The sequence below is a fragment of the Ischnura elegans genome, chromosome 5 (genome assembly GCF_921293095.1).
Source record: "Ischnura elegans chromosome 5, ioIscEleg1.1, whole genome shotgun sequence".
NCBI classification, from domain to species: Eukaryota; Metazoa; Arthropoda; class Insecta; order Odonata; family Coenagrionidae; genus Ischnura; species Ischnura elegans.
In genome coordinates this window covers 117,511,899-117,529,503 of record NC_060250.1, presented here as the reverse complement: position 1 = coordinate 117,529,503, position 17,605 = coordinate 117,511,899, and the positions used below count along the sequence as shown (strand labels likewise).

The window sequence follows — 17,605 nt, the reverse complement described above, 5'->3', positions numbered from 1 at the left end:
AATTGACCGACGGAATATGACAAGGATGCCACTGGATTATGATGATGATTCACATTCTTCACACCAGAACGATATTGAAGTAGGTAGGTATGGCAAGATCTTGATTTCAAAACCACATTGGAAGGACGGATGTTGCAGCAGGCTCGAGTCGTCGCCTAACATGCCCAGCTTTTAGACAAGGTCAATAAGTTTTCTTCGAATAAGTAGGCTATTTTCAATGCAAAAACGACGGATAATGAAAGCATATCCACCCAAAGGGACCTGAAGACACCTACTTGGTTATATGTGATAAAATAATGCCTGATTTTAATGTGGAGAAAGAATGAAATGATAATTTGTAGTTACTTGATAGGTGATCTGTAAAAATGCGGGCGCTAAATAAAATAGGCGGGTAAAAAAGTAATTACAAAGAAAAATGAGGCGATTAAACACAAAAGTAGAACTTACAATTATACTACCCCGCGTAGGAGCGTGAGAGCAAATATAGTCAATAGCTATACAAAAAATTTAATGCGGATTTTTTTAATTTTATCAAATTTTGGCTTTTGATTTCCTTAGTCACTTAATCAGATAATAATATTTCAACAGCGGTTATATTTCATTTTAAATTCTATACAAACGCTATAGGAAACCAAATGCTTGAGAACAATCTCACACCAATAATTCGTTCACATAACCTGAATATAAATAATCACTCACCGCAAATTACAAATTAAGGTCAACAAGGCTTTACGTGGTTTTCCAACAAAATTAGAATATTAAATACACCGAGGATGAAATTCGCCATGAAAAAATTATTTGGCTTCCCAATTATGCCAAATAATCATTTCGTGGTGAATTTAATCCTTGAACTACATAACATTGCATCCGCGCGCGCGACTACACACAATGCCCTTGATTCCTCCAGGGCTTCGTAAAATAAGAATGGTTTAAAATGAGTTAGATAGAAATTTGAGTCATACTACTTATACTAAAAATATGTCCCTTACTGTCCAGCCTCAGTTTATTTGATAAATGACGTAGAAAAAACAGGCATGATTATTAGAGCGATGCAGTTCTTACTAAAATAAGAATGTTTTGAAATTAAATAGATTGAAATTTGAGCCATGCTATTCATACCAAAATATTTCCCTTACTTTCCAGTCTCTGCTTATTTGATAAATGACGATGAAACAAATCAGACATGAATATAAGAGCGTTGCAGTTCTTACTAAAATAAGAATGGTTTGAAATTAATTAGATAGAAATTTGAGTGATGTTACTTATACTAAAAATATGTCCTTTACTCTCCTGCCTCAGTTTATTTGATAAATGATGAAGAAACAAATCAGGCATGTATATATAAAAGCGATGAAGATACCAAGAATCTTTAGGTTCCAGTTGCCCACTCCCTGTAGAGGCTGTCACAATTTTTATGAACTCGAGAGAAAGGAGCCGCCCATCGCCTAGGGCAATCCCGGGGGGGTAGCCCTTGTAAGCCGCTCCGCTGGAATCAAAGCGAGGGCGGAATCACACCCGCACCACGCTCCATTAACCTCCTTCACCCGGGAAACGTGTTCCAAAGATGCGGGTAATGGAGCGAGCCGTGATTCGAAGAGTGGATCACAAATTCTCGCCGTCATCGACCGCCGAACGAAACGGATTGCGCAATTAGCCATCGCGGAAATGAGGATGCCCTGAATGAGAGGGGAAAAAAAGAAGTTCCCGAGAGATGGAACCCAGAGGGCGAGGATAATGCGCAACGCACGGTGGGAATCTGACGAGGATCTTGCTCATCGAGATACTGCATTCAAGGAAATAAAATTTAAATTCTTTTTACAAAAGATACAGTATGAATTGCACCAAAAAGAAAAAAAATAAGTTTTTTTTCTTCAATTGGGGAATAATACTAGAGTTCTGATTAGGTTTATTAGAAATGAGTGTAGAAGAGCCGGATAGGTGAGCAAGGATTGGAATGCATGGTTTAGATACTTATACGACATTTTATGCTTATGCACGGGCACTGTAAGACAGCTAGACATTTATTTAAAGCTTTTAAATTCATTACACGGCAATATCGATTTTAAGATGGAATATGGGGGCAATAATATTGACTTTTCAGATTGAACATTGTACTGTTAACGAACGTTATAATTTTGGCATTTTTAGGAAAAAGATTTTTACCAACACCATTATTTCTAATGACTCTCGTCACCACATAGCAACAAAGAAAGGAGCAGGTGTTGATGAAGGTCAAAAAAAAAACATTTATGTATTCCCTTTCTTTGTTGCTATGATTTCTCATTATCCACCTTTTTAGTCAAACTGGCATCCCCACTTCCTTTCTATCCCTACCCCACCCTTCTCTTGCTTGACGGTATATATTGAACTGAGAAAGGCCAAATTGTACATTGATAATGACACAACGTGTCGACACCGGGTCGGTGTCCATTTAAATAAAAAAATGGTGTAGAAGTTTACCATTCGTTCTTTATTCTTATGGAGATCAAACATTTCCACCAAGTATTGCCGGACACTGTTACTCAGATGAAGCAAGCTAAGATAGAATCTTTAAAAGATAAACTAGCCCTTGGTGGATTGTTGGAGGTCATTGAAGTTACCGCCGCTTAGGTACCGCTAATAGGAAGACTGTGGTTCGCTGAGGACTTATCTTGAGGTAACAGAGGAGAAAAGTAAGTACGAAAAAAGTACAAGAATGTAAGTTTTGGAAAGGTCACCTTGGTCTCAAATATTATAGAGAAAGTCACTGGAAAGGTTGGAAAATATAGGGAATCGTGACTGAAACATGCGTGTGAAGAATTGCACAAGATTACATCGATGAAACAGGCAAACAGACAAAGTAAGTTAAGAAAAAGCGTGTAAGAATAATTTGTGGCTATCATTGAAGTAAGGCTTAGCGATACTCTTAATGTTTTGGAATATAATAGTCTAATACCGCACAAAATCACGTCAATCGAAACATAATAAACGTAATAAAAACTACTAAAAGCATTACGTAAAGCCTCCGGTACATCCTCGGAAGAATGACAATCACCATTATTTTTTAATTTAATTCATTGTCTCGGGCGTGAATTCATGAAATCGATTTAACATTATGAAATTTAAAACACTTTCTAATTCAACATAAATTTTGTGCAATTACATGTGGAAATACATACGCAGAGTGACACATTTTTTACATTTTATCATATTATTTTTAAACTTAGAAAAGGATATATGCATATTTAGTGATGAAGCATATTATAATTTTCCATGGTAGTCATATTTGTTAACATATTTCAATAAAGGAGCACATATGAACGCCTTGAATGCCTTAATGCTAATGTCTTGCTCTTCCCCGGCTCTCATGCGATAGAAAACTGGAAATATGCTAAAGTTTTATGCCGACTATGAACAAGCAATGAGCTACACTGGCAAAAATAAATTTATTGTACAATAATGTGATCGTAATTTTATTATTTAAGACTTGTGATAGCAGGTCGATAGGAATCCTAACATAAAAAGTGTTTTTTTTCCTACATCATCAAAAAATATTTCTCCTTTCTAGCACTAAATTGAATTGCATCACAAGTGCCGGCATCATTAGATCACCATATGAAGGATTTTAACTATTCTACAAGAAGCAGGATTCTCAGACGCCCAAGAACAAAGCCAGCTCTCACTCCCACTCACGCATCGTTTGCGAAAAGACATGAACCGTATGGGCTATGCTAACTACAATATTTTTATCTTAAAAATATGAAATCCAGAGCCTTGCGCCTGATACTGACGTTTAAGAAAATAAAGACCATGACAAAACATAAATATTGTGCCTCAAGAATCATCTCCAGGTTAAGATCTTTCTTGGCTACGCCAGGTGAAGTGGACCATCCACTTTTCTTTGATCTTCTTCACCTGCATGTTACATCCACAGTACCCTAGATTTTCCAACATCGCCGGTGACTTTCTCTTTAATATTTGAGACTAAGGTGACCTTCCAAGATTTTATATTCTCATACTCCTCTGCTTCCTTACCTCGAGAAAATTCTTCGGTGTATCACTGCGCTCCAATTAGCGGTACCTCCGCAGTGGTGACCTCACCGACCTCTACCAATCTACCAAAGATTCGTTTACCCTTTCATTCTGGTCGGTTGTACTTCACCAAATTATAGTCGTTCCAGTTGTCAGAGTTTCCTCTTCATCTAGTCTCGCACAACAATACCGAGTATATTGATTCCCCAGTCAATTTCCTTTTAATTTTTCCTAATATCCCTGTTCTATTCAGCCAAATACTTTAAGCTTTTACTACTTCCATACCTTTCTTCTTCATCGCTGTCTGCCACCAACATCCTTTAATTAGATGTTGTTTCGTAGTCTTCAGGGGCGCACTTGATTTGTGGGTTCGTTCTTCATAGGTTGTCAAACAACGCGGTGAAAACCCGGAAGATGTAGGGTTCCACTAATCCTTTAATTTGATGTTTTCATTCATTTTAAAAAATATAGTTAACTAGAATTCCTAAATTAAATTGATTCAAACACCCAATTTTTCTAGAACCAATAATCTTTGATTTTTTTCGCACAAACATATCTAACTCCAAGGTCAGCCATAAATCAAAATCAGTAGTACAAGTGGAAGTGAGTAATTAAGGAAATATTTTCGTAACGAAAAATGTCTCTTGTGGTTTTTATCTCATTTCAATTTACTTGTTTGGGAAAGCTTTCCCGCGTTTCAATGAAGAATTCAAAGAAGAATTTTAAGAAAGTCCTTTTGAGAAAATATCACTTTCTCAAAAATCAGCTTAAATGAAAATTTTGCAGAATAACTTTAAATCAAGTGCAGTTCAATAAATAATACAATCAAGAAGAAAATAGGTTCACTGAAAACACCAGCTAAAAAGAAAACGCCGTATCGGCTCAGAAGAAAACAACGGTTCAGGTGTATAAACATTACTTCTGGAAAGAATACAGGTTCAGCAATGAACATTTTTCTAAAAAACGATTCAGTTGAAAACGGTGCTTCAGTAAGAAAACGGTTTAGGCATTAAAAACGATTCAATCTACCGGACCAGTGCACCAAATTCTCCAACTTTTTTTTCGGGGTTTCCTGAAACCGGTTTCTTCATTACTTCCTTTTCTACGACTTACCTTCTAATCCATCTTCATCCTCTCTGCCGCGCGATTCAAAATTTCGAACCTTAACAATCCTAATCTGACGCTAGGAAAATATGCCTCCTACAACTATAGACAAGTTGCTATATAGGGACTATCTGTAGTAATGCTAAATAAGGCAATTAAATATTTTAAAAGCAAATTTTGTCACTATTTTAGGCCAATAAGTAGGAAAGTTTTGGAAAAGAGCAGGAGTCTAAAGGCTAGATATGTCTAAATATGGGTCTAAAGGCGAAATATTTGGCCCTGAACTACTTGAAAACGGTGATGGAATGGTATTTTGTCAACAGGGAGGAAGAAAATAGGCTTTGTTAGAGGACCGAAGAGAGTTAGTACGTACCCTGAGAGCATAAGAGTGTCAGGTATCAACAGCGGCTTAACATTTGACTGGGACAGAGTTCCTATACGCCACAAGCATAGGAGTTCTAACACGCTTGTAGTGAATTTGCTCATGCAAATTCTCCTCATAGAATCAATCAAAACTTCATAACTAATCTTAAAAGGCATGTAACAGCTTTTACCACCCAGTAAGTATGAAAAAGGCTAGTATCTGAAAAATCTTTGATTCAATCCAACAAAAAAACTTTTAAAATAATTATACTCCTGGTAGGCCTGCGATAATTTAATTAGTTTTATCAAATGAAGACCATGTTTAGAGTTTACGATGTAAAAATAGAAGGAGATGAAGTTAACTTTGCAACATATTTTGGTGTCAAACATATATCATATGCATCGTCAAGAACATAATTCACATGTGTGTGTGGCTAAAGTAATGTATAATAAAGGTCTCATGTAAATGTTGCATTCCGTGCCACGGTCATGTTCATCGGCTTGTCCTTTTTTCATTCAAAATTTACTCTGAAGGACGATGCTTGGCCTTAGCTAATCTCTATAATTAACGAGCATTATTGCATGATCCTAAACTCCATATTTCAACAATTCACTGGAGCATGAATTTTAATTAAAGGAAAACAAATTGCTGGACGCACATGAATTTTTCATTTTCTATGATGAACTCTTTTATTTAAAGAAAAGTCAACTGAATATTCGTTTTGTACAATCCCCGATATCCACCAGGTATTATATCAAATTGTCTAATGGCCTTGAAACATGAATGATTTAAATTACCTAAAAAATAAACAGATAGTCAAAAACCAGTAGTAAATTAAATATTGATAACTAAATACCAATTATTATCAATATCCTTGTCGAAGTATACGCGGTTCAGGAATTTCTGAACCGGTTCATGGATCTGAAAAGAAATTGTTTGCGACTTCGGTGCATCGGTTCAGTAGGTTGAATCGGCTTTTATGCTGAAACGGGCTTACTTACACTTTTCTTCGACTGAATTGTTTCTTTTTTAAATGAACCTCATTCTTTCGAACTCTCTGCAAAACTGATATACGATATACAACTATACAGTTTTTTCCATTCAACTGATATGGTGCATCCCCCTTAACTGGTCATTTCGGTTTTCTACATGACTGTTTATCAACTGAAACTGTGTTTGGTTCCAAAGGTTTTCAGCCGAAGTTTTCATTCAAACTGACTTTTGAGGACGCGTTTATTTCTCAGAAACTTCAGAAATGGGGATAAGCTTCTCTAAAGAAGTAAATGGAACTATTTCTGAAATTTTATTCGAAAACAGTTCAATCGCCTGTAAATATCGATGGTCACAAAAACCAATAAACCTAAATAAGATGGTAAAATAATTATTGGAGTATAGGTCAAATGACATTACATTACATTTGACGTACACTCCAAGATTTATTTTACCATTAATCAATGAGGTCAAGATAAGAAGAAAAAATTTTTTTTAAATAAATAAAGATTAAGTAAAACCACTATTCGGAATTCAGGTTCCACCAGTGACATCGTTGAGACTCCTATTCCACTCGTAAGTTAATTAGGGCAAAAATTAGTCTATGTAAAACAAATATATGTATAATGGGTATTCCTATTTTTAAAGTTTTCGAATTTCTTTTGGGACGCCCCACAGTTTTGTTCCATTTGGTGAGAAAATAAACCGTGTAAATTATTTTTGCAATCAGATCCTGGGAAAATGTACCACATCGCACTTAAAGTTTTGAAATTTTGGTATTTTTGGGTGTTTTTCGGACATAACTTAAGATGATGTCACTCTCGGATTATTGTATCACTTTTCTGTTTTCACAATGACTCGTTAGACACTTGTGGTGTATCACCTAAAATATCTTTCATTTCTGTCAATTGGTTCCCGAGATATCGTGCCTAGAGTGAGCGCGCGCCACCCCAGGCATTTTGGGTGGCATGCGGGTTGCAGTTGCTAGGGTGGGCCGAAAAAACTCATTATTTCATTTCGAAGTCGTAATTACGTGGAAAATTTGCAAATTGTATAGACAAAGTAAAATAATATCAAAGTCGGTTGACATCTTCCGGTCGCGCATGGACCCTAAACTTCGACAACATTTGTAAAAAAATGTCATTTTTACGTTTATTTTTTATTTATTTATTTTTTTTCAATTTTTTTATTGGATGTTTTCGCAATTCAAAAGTTTGTAACGTCGTAACATTGTATACTATGCAGCAAACCGAGGAAATCGCCCGATTCCTCTCAAATCGACTTTTGACGAGTTCCTTTGTGGAAATTCATTGTAATAAGATACAAACAGCCCTAGTCATTTTACGCACTGGTTCATTTTCTATAGAGCGAATATATTTGTGCGTGAAATTACAGCATCCGTTTGTATCTTACTACCCGATCCCTAAGCTACGATTGATGAGTCAAGCACCATTGAAAAACGCTGAGGTCAACAGCCTTCAACCGCTCATTTCACAACGCTCTCAGGCACGCCATATTTCCAACAGAGGAGTATCTACACGTAATGGCAGATGATGAGAGCCAATTACATTAATTAAAGATCGCGAAGCATTTTCCAAAGTGAAGCGTCAAAGAATTATTGATAACCCTTGGTTACTCAGAAATGAGAGTTACTCAGTAATCAAGGAGTCGCTGAGAGTGGAGAGCCTTACCTATGTAAAACAGCCAAGGCGAGGAAAAATATGACATACGAATATTAAAGGAAGCCAGAAAATACGAAGTGAAGGCTTTATTCTCGCTGAATCAAGGAGAGGTGCGTTTGGGTACTTTAAATATATTAGCTCTACATTGATGCACCAAATCCGCAGTGAACATGTGAGTTTACTAAGCTTAAATATTAATTTTCTCTCTCTTTTGTTTCTAGTTCAATACCCTCGATAGAATAATAGACGCTTTCACTAATTATCCGTTGATCCTTCATCCTTTAATTTCATGGGGTTCAGCAGATTTTTTTAAATCACTCAACTACGGCATTAAGGGTAGATAAATTGTAATGCACAGGGTATTTTTACGTGGTGAAATTCATCTGATTGCATGTAAATCAAAAGAAAAGCCCTACGAGTAAAACCTGAGTTTCAAAATACAATAATATCTTGATATCATCATTCATTTGGTAACGATAACACGTATTGAATACCCGGGCCACGTGTTAAGTTTGTCAGTGGACTTCATAAAGCTCTTTCATTCTTCACATTTTAGTTATTTCCGGAGTAAACTGGCTAACAATAAGTTATAACTTTGGCATAGGCCGTAGAGTTTCGCATCAATAATTAAATTTATGAGTAATTTCAAATACACACATATAATTTCTCTACATTTGCCTGTCTGTGCCTCGCATTGGCAGAAGAAACACAAAAAATCAAAGGACAGCAAGCTAAAAGGAAAATCTTGTTTTACCGCAAGTAAGGTAGCGGAGGCCTCTCAAATTACCAGCAAGAGAGATACACAAATAAGCGAACCTTTCAGCCGATTGTGCGTCTTTGAATCCTCTTTGAAGCTCCCACTCCCAGCCAACCTTTTTGGTCCCCACTTCACCCCGGCATTCCTTTTGATGCCGCTTCTAATATCCCCTTGTCAGCTTTTGGTATTGACTTTCATGCCTATTCATGGATTTCGTTTCGACACGAGCACGAAGAAGACTTCATAACGGACTGTCTTCTTTTATTAGAATAAATCATATGAGATGTTACTCACGCTGAATGTATACCTTTACAAATGTAAAAAAATTCGACACACAAAATATGTACGCTGGTCGTAAATGCGAATTTTTTGGTGAATGCATTTATAAATGTGAGATGAAACTTTCAGAGCATAAATATTCACATTCATTCATTACCTAACCTTCCTATCGCCAACTATTATTATGAATCCAAGGGCTCTACCCGTGCAATCATTACAATCAGGACCAAAGCCGACCGATGTACCCACGCAAAAGGTGGTTACACGTGTGCTGATTATTATATTTCCACCTCTTTTATGCCATTGAATGCTTTTATCGAATTGCAACGTACTGAGTGTGCATCTGATTATGTTGCGTTCGATAACTCTTTTGGAATAGCCACTGATAACTTGGTGATGCAATCATATTGGCCATATGGTAAGTAATTTCCTATTGAGCAATTGATTTCTTGGATGAGTAATAACTTAAAAGGTTATTTTCCATCCACCCAACCTTGCATTTTCAATGATTAAATCTTTAGAATATGGGACTTATGTTCATCGAGTTCCTTTTGTTTTTCCACGAATTCGAAATTTTCTTCGTCCTTGATAATTCATAAATAAAGGTAAAAAATCTTAGGATAAACAAAAACTCTAGAACTAGAAGGTGAATGTTAATGCTATTGTTTTCTCTCCTTCTCGGCGCTGGTGATGTCAAACTAAAAGGATCGAAACGGAGACTCCAGGATCTCCATGGGGATGAGGAAAAGCGGCGGTGGAGGGGAGGACAGCTCGCAGGGAGGTCATTGCGGGTGCAGCCGATTCGGAAACCTCTTCGGAGACTGCTGGAGCGACCTCACTTCCAGAAAATTGTCTTTGACGCCGCCGCAAGAATTCCACATAGACAACAGCCACCCTTTGCACTACAGGGTAAGATCTCAAACAGGGTAAGAATCCAACGAGCGAATACGCTGTGTTGGCCATTAAAATTAAGCCATCATCAAATATTATTTTACTCATATTTGCACTACGGGGCAAATTCTCGATTCCAACGTGCGAATTCGCAGCGTTGGCCATTAACATTAAGCCATGATTAAATATTACGTCCCTCAGAGTTGCACTATAAGGTAATATTTCGAATCCAATTGAATTTTATAGGGGGAAATAAGTCTTCATTGCGAGAAAACATCGCATCTCAATAAATGCATGCTATAAAAGCCTCGATCAATAAATACTATGCAACGGTCGAAGGGTGGCATGTGGTCTGGTTTGCCCGCCGCTTATTTCAGGCTACCTCTAATAGACATAAGGTTAGTCATTGACGCAACCCACTTATGGGTGTAATACTAGATGAGATCTTGGGATCTGAAAATTTTCGACAAATACGCTGTATTGGCCATCAAATTACACCATGGTTAAATATTTGTCGCATACGTTTCAGAGAAGTATATTCCTTCCAGAAGAGTGACGTGACGGAAAAAATTTCATTTAATTACACTGCTTAAGAATAAACTCGTCCTCCCAAACTTTACTCAATGTAATGTGGTATCTATTAATAATAGATAATGATGATACTCATAACGATTTTTCCACATTTCGCATAATAATTATATGCATAAATCATTATGATAAAAAACTTAAGTAAATCATTGCACTGTAATAAAGGAAGGGGTGGTTCTCCAAGGAAACGTAACGAGCAGTAAATGAAATAAATATACATTCATAGCCACCACTTGAATAAAATTAAGTGATATGAAGCAGCGATGCCATTTGGGTGCTCCCATGGGGCATCTCTTGCATAAATGCTGAATTTTATAAGGGGGAATAATTCTTAATTGTGAAATCACTTCGGGTCGGGGCTATCGAAAAAGTCTCAATCAATATTTGCCATGTACACACAAATTGGTCTTATTTGCCCACCGCTTTTTTTACGGTACCTCTCGTAGATGTAAGGTTAGTCATTTACTCACCCTATCGTGTAAATTAGTTGAAATCTAGGAAAAACTCAAACATTTCGACAAACTGAAAGAAAATTAAACCCTGCAGCACTCCAAGAAAATATCATTAAAATGCAAATTTGATAGTTGATTTAACACTTCAGAATACACGAAGTGAATCCGCAATAGATCATGACGGCAGTTGTATTCATCTCAGAATTCTTTGAATTTCATGATGATTCTTGTTTCCAAATTGCTCTACTCGCTGCTGGTGCTGTTGAAATAACACTTTTCCATTCAGATGATAATTTAGAGACGCAAAAAACTTTACACCAGGAAATCACTAACAATTCACGAGAAATTAAGGATACCTACTACACACAGTAGGAAAGCATCACATGCTCGTTTTAAGCAGTTAACTTAAACCAAACACCGTACATAATATAACTCCGTTTATACATTCGATAATGGATGTCCAATGCCATTGATACCTGCATTTCACGCAATTACGAGGGTAATTATAAATAATTCAAAACGTAGACCGTTGCTTGTTAACTACCTGAGCCGTCAACTACTGGAACGGTTCCAATTAAGCCACTTTTTTCATTCAAACCGTTCCCTATTTTCAAGATTGACGGTAAATAATAATAATTCCGACCTGGAAACGTCGACAAACCTAACCTCGAGCCTATTGAATCATTGTATTAAATGCTTACTCGAAATCGAAAAGCCTTCACGTCATTTTTTAGAGGAACAGGATGCAATTAATTTATTTTAATTGCAAGAATTGATTATCTAAAGCTACTTCCTGCTTTTATTTATCTTACACTATTATTTCAGGCAGCAAAATATGAAAAATAGAAATAATTCCATTAGAAGCTTTTCTCATTTCTCTAGTTAGCCGCACCAGGATGAATCACTCCCGAAACCTGCAAGATTACTACCCCTATCGGCTACGATCCTTACATAGAGGAATACAAACACCCATATTTCCCAGTTTGCCCCGGAGAGAAAAGGAAAATGTGGACTATGAACCCTCATCAAAAAGAATCGAATAAGTCGATTTATTTTAAAGGAAAACTTTTAGAGAGTGGACAGCAGAATAACACCCGACATGGCTAGATAAATCTTTTTGAGCCAGACTTGCCACACCATACAGAGCGGCACAAAGTGAAAAGCATCGCTTTTGAAAGGGCTTTCCTCACCAAAAATATAACTACACCGGAAAAGTCTCGCTAAAATTGGAGAAGACTCAAGTTGTGACAGCCCCAAAAAAAATGGTGGGCCACTCCGAACCCTAACTCACCTTCAGAAAAGAGCGGCATATCGCACGATTGGATTTGGGGACGATGAAGGGAGGAAAAGCACCAGCGCGGCTAAAGTTTGGCACCTTTGCCACAATTCCTCACGTACCCGGAACCACAGGATGTATTTATTTCGTCTAGGCTGCGAAAGTAGGTCACCGAAAACGTTTCTCCGCACCAACTTTGACGGGGACCGTCTACGGCAACAACACACAAAGACTGTACTATTAAGGTGGAAAAGCCTTATCGCGAGCCAAAACATAATTAATTGAAACAGCCCAAAAACCTTTCGACAGAAGATCACTCCAGATATCGGAAAGTTATCGTTACTAGGAAGACTAATGATACAGCCTTCGATCTGCAAGCTTATTCGAGGAAACCACTCGCATTCCCAGATAATAGCCTCTAAGAGATTCACTTTCTGAGATTGATATAAGAAAGTTTTGAGCAAGCTGAGCCTCCAAGAATAAATATTGACTCTTCTTACATTTATATGCTTTCTAGAAACAAAACGATCACAATACCAGCATATCTACTCTCTTTTAATTTCCACTGCGACTAAAATACATTAAGACAGAATTTAAGACCAATGCAATAGTTTAAGAGCTTGGGCGAACGTTGACTGACAAGGGGATTGCCGCGCGCATGTGCTATAGGCATATCTGTCGATATAAATACTCCCTCCACGTCGAAGGGTTCCACGAAAGTGGAGTAATCCAGAGGAAATCAGAAATCCCCTTCTCCCCTTTTTCTATATGGAGCGAGACTCCCATGAAATAGTGCCTTTCAAATTGTACGCTTATCGACGGCTTCAAATAATTTTTCCTTCCTTTATTGCAGTGGTTGACGCTAGTAACGATTGCTGCCTTGTACAATGTTGTCTTCGTTGTTGGACGTGCCTTCTTCTGGGAACTTGACGAAAAGTGGCCCAAACTGTGGACGTTACTAGACGCCCTCTCTGATTTCATATATCTCACAGATATGCTCGTGCACGCACATGAAGGTAAGTTGTTTATTTTTATACCCACCATGAAAATACATAGTTTCTTTAATCAATTTTTTGTTTGATCACCTGAAAAATGTCCCCGTTCATTCATTCCAACATTCATGTCACCTAAGGCTATCCATGATTCAATTTTGATTCTTAGCTCGGACTTTTTAAAATATTGAAAGCATTTTATTTTACACAATTTTTATGAGCAACATGTTACACGTCGCAAGTCTGTATGCTCTGGGCAGCACTGAACTTTTTATATTCAAATTGATAATCAATACTGCGAAAATTTATCTAATCAACCCTGAATGTATACAAAATTTTAATTTCGCGCATCGCTGGCGCTATGATCGTTTTAAATTCATTTAATATTAATGCAAATAATTAACGTTCCCAATAAATAAATTCCACACAACATAGGTTAGTCGATAACGCCCAAATATAACTATTATCTCGCAAACCAGCCTTAGTAGAAATTTGATATTTCTTCATTAAGTATTACTTACCTGTTTGTGAATGGGCGATTAGCAATTAGAGGATATATCTTTCTAAAAATGAATTAGTTGCCCCTCTTTTACTTCCGATACTTCTGTAGCTTCAGCCAGCAGCCTTGAAAATTTAGTGCTAGCCAAATATGACCTAAAAAATAATACGTGAGAATTTCATGAAATGAAAATGTTTTTTTCTTAAAATTCAAATCATATTTAAATCATACTACAATCATATTATACCAGATAATACATTATTATCGAAATTTTGAATAACATATATATACATCCTAAAATTATTTTATAATTATACACTAAGTACACAACGCTACGATAAAAGTTAATGAGTTTCTGCCCACTAGCCTCCTAAAAAGCAAGTGGGAACTATAATGATTATGGTACTCCACAACCAATAAAGGATTATAAGTATACTACACAACTTCGCCAGAATAACTGCATCCAAAAACTGTCCGACTCACTTGTATCAAACATAAAATCAAAAGAACACTCGGCTTGCATTAACTACCAGAACAGTTTCTACACTCCTACATCATTCTCGCAGATACTTTATTATTCAAAAAAAATTATTCCTTTACATGCGTTCGTCCTAAAAAGTGAACTCATTATATATTCTCGGTTAAGCCAAAATCAGTAAAATATCACAAGTGCTACAAAACAGCTACATAAATGCAGATCAAAAATATTGTTTAAATGAAACATTGCTTTTTAATTCTTTTCACGACTAGAAAAGCTCTAAAATCGAGTTTTTAACTAGAATTCTCACCTTTTGAGTGTCATTTTGCATTTCTCTTCTTTCGTACTAAAATTGAGTTTTTAATAAAAAGTTACCACCTCTTTGTTGGCATTTCGATTTATTGAGGATGAAAATTTTCTGGTCCATAGTTCAAAGATGCGGAGTCGTCAAACTGGAAGAAAAAAGGAATAATACTTCTGTAGAGCATAAATTAAGTGTTAGGTATTCCTTCAAGAAAAAAAACACTCAAGAGTGCAAAAGGTTGCTATTCAACTGGAGAAACAATTCCTAGTGTCAATGAAGAATGTATTGCTCAACTGCATCAGTTTCAATAGATTTTAATTACTTACCTGGATAATAAGGCACTGGAATTTTATTTGTCCCATGATATTGATATGAAATGGAAAAGTAATGGAATTGAAATTGTTCGTCATTAATTATGAAATTATCCATGGTAATGAAGTTTAAAAACACTATGAAATACATAGCGTTAGCTCTATATTGGTAGACATCTTGAATGATTTCTCTCATACCTTTAGTATGGTATGGTATTTGGAGGAGGCGACCGGAGGGTGAGGTCATTTGCACCATGAGTATTAGGTATTCCTTCAAGAAAAAAAACACTCAAGAGTGCAAAAGGTTGCTATTCAACTGGAGAAACAATTCCTAGTGTCAATGAAGAATGTATTGCTCAACTGCATCAGTTTCAATAGATTTTAATTACTTACCTGGATAATAAGGCACTGGAATTTTATTTGTCCCATGATATTGATATGAAATAGAAAAGTAATGGAATTGAAATTGTTCATCATTAATTATGAAATTATCCATGGTAATGAAGTTTAAAAACACTATGAAATACATAGCGTTAGCTCTATATTGGTAGACATCTTGAATGATTTCTCTCATACCTTTAGTATGGTATGGTATTTGGAGGAGGCGACCGGAGGGTGAGGTCATTTGCACCATGAGTATTAGGTATTCCTTCAAGAAAAAAAACACTCAAGAGTGCAAAAGGTTGCTATTCAACTGGAGAAACAATTCCTAGTGTCAATGAAGAATGTATTGCTCAACTGCATCAGTTTCAATAGATTTTAATTACTTACCTGGATAATAAGGCACTGGAATTTTATTTGTCCCATGATATTGATATGAAATGGAAAAGTAATGGAATTGAAATTGTTCGTCATTAATTATGAAATTATCCATGGTAATGAAGTTTAAAAACACTATGAAATACATAGCGTTAGCTCTATATTGGTAGACATCTTGAATGATTTCTCTCATACCTTTAGTATGGTATGGTATTTGGAGGAGGCGACCGGAGGGTGAGGTCATTTGCACCATGAGGGTAGGGTATGGAAGGAAGGGTGGAGAGAAACCAGGCGTCAGCATTAGCCTGCTCTTAACGAAAGGCCCCAAGGGGACCACGGCTTAACGTCCCATCCGACGGACGGAGTGTTACGCTTGAAATGTCCTCCACACAACACTCAAGCAGGGATCGGGCAGTCTCTGAAAATTCTCTGCCACTGCCGGGATTTGAACCCGAGCCCGCCGGGTGGGAAGCCAACACTGTAGCCACCACACCAACCCGATCCCCCATACCTTTAGTCTTAACACCCTCGTCGAATACCTATCACGGCTACGGTGCGGCAGAAAACTTAAAATGACTCCTCTAAGGTTATCCATAGTTCCCAAATAATTTTTTTACTGCATCAAATGATTATTTTTCAACGCTATGAACTTAATGAATTCTGTAAAAAAATAGGGGCAGGATTGTAGGGGGTTCCGTAGGAAATATGATGTATAGTACCTTGGAGTCATACAATGACAGCGGGAGTTTATGTGTCTCATCTCGAGTTCACAGTTGTGAATCTTAAGTCTGGAACAGAACTCCTCTGAATTAAAAGGCAGACTGCCACTCTTGACTTCTTCAAGAAAGGACTGGTTGAATATTAATGGGTGTTAGGAATAATCGAATAAACGCTATTTCATCGTTCCATTAATAAGGATCTCCCAAGATAAGATTCCGTGGAAGATGAACAAGACAAAATGAAACTGGTTAAGAGCATAGTCTGCATTATCCACGCAATAAATTGAATGAAATTTTTCTAAAAAATTTGTTTCGCGGTTAAATAATGAGTTTCTCATAAACCATGTCAACATTCCATGAGGTCGGTTAAGCCGTATGCCATGCAAATCATGGATAACTAATTTTCGACACCTATTTTCCCCGGGATGCATAGCAGTTTTTGGGAAATGGTTTTCCGTTGATCCCCATGTTTGCATTCAAAAATTAAATAAATAAAAAAACAGTAGGTAAGGAACCTACTTCAATGAAGACCTGCGGTCGCCTTTGTGTCCCTTGCTAAGAATAGGCAAGTTCTGGTGCGGATTTCTCTCCTCATTTTGACAATTACTAATAACTTAGTTTCTCGCCATAAACCACGGAGCAATGCCCACATACCCCGTTTGGGCCCGATGAAGTTCAAGTTACTGCGGCAATCGCCTGAATTTATAACAAGAAAACTTTGCTTGATGAAACTCCTTAGCTATAAAAAGAAAACTCAAAAAATCTTGGAAAAGGTACATTCACGCTAGATACGGAGGCTTGAAATTTGAAACCGCGAGAGACTTTGTAGTACCTTCAGCAGTAAAATGGTAGGTATTCAGTGGCGACATGGGAAGCCACGCAATCATGAAGTGGACAGCAAACAAATAAGTCAGGAATAAAATTCGAACGAAACCGTTTCAATCTCCTCCAGCAAAGTCGTAATCAGTGACTCTGATAATGAAATCGAATAATTTGACCTCTCCCGCAGTTGTTCGTTATATTTTGCCTCGCTGAGCCACAATCACCATTGCCCGCAGCAATATCAATCTCGTCCCACCGTCAAAATGCTGCGTCAAAATCAAACACAGAGACAGCATAGTCATTCCAGAGGATAGATATCGAATTATT

At 36.9% G+C, this 17,605-nt stretch overlaps 1 protein-coding gene across 1 annotated transcript in view; it reads left to right on the top strand.

Moving 5' to 3' along the window:
- LOC124159459 overlaps nt 1-17,605 on the top strand; it is a 221,636-nt gene that overhangs the window by 172,837 nt on the left and 31,194 nt on the right. The window contains exons 3-4 of the mRNA XM_046535282.1: nt 9,893-10,096; nt 13,248-13,410. Of these exons, the coding sequence (XP_046391238.1) occupies nt 9,893-10,096; nt 13,248-13,410 (367 nt within the window). The remainder of the gene's footprint in view (nt 1-9,892; nt 10,097-13,247; nt 13,411-17,605) is intronic.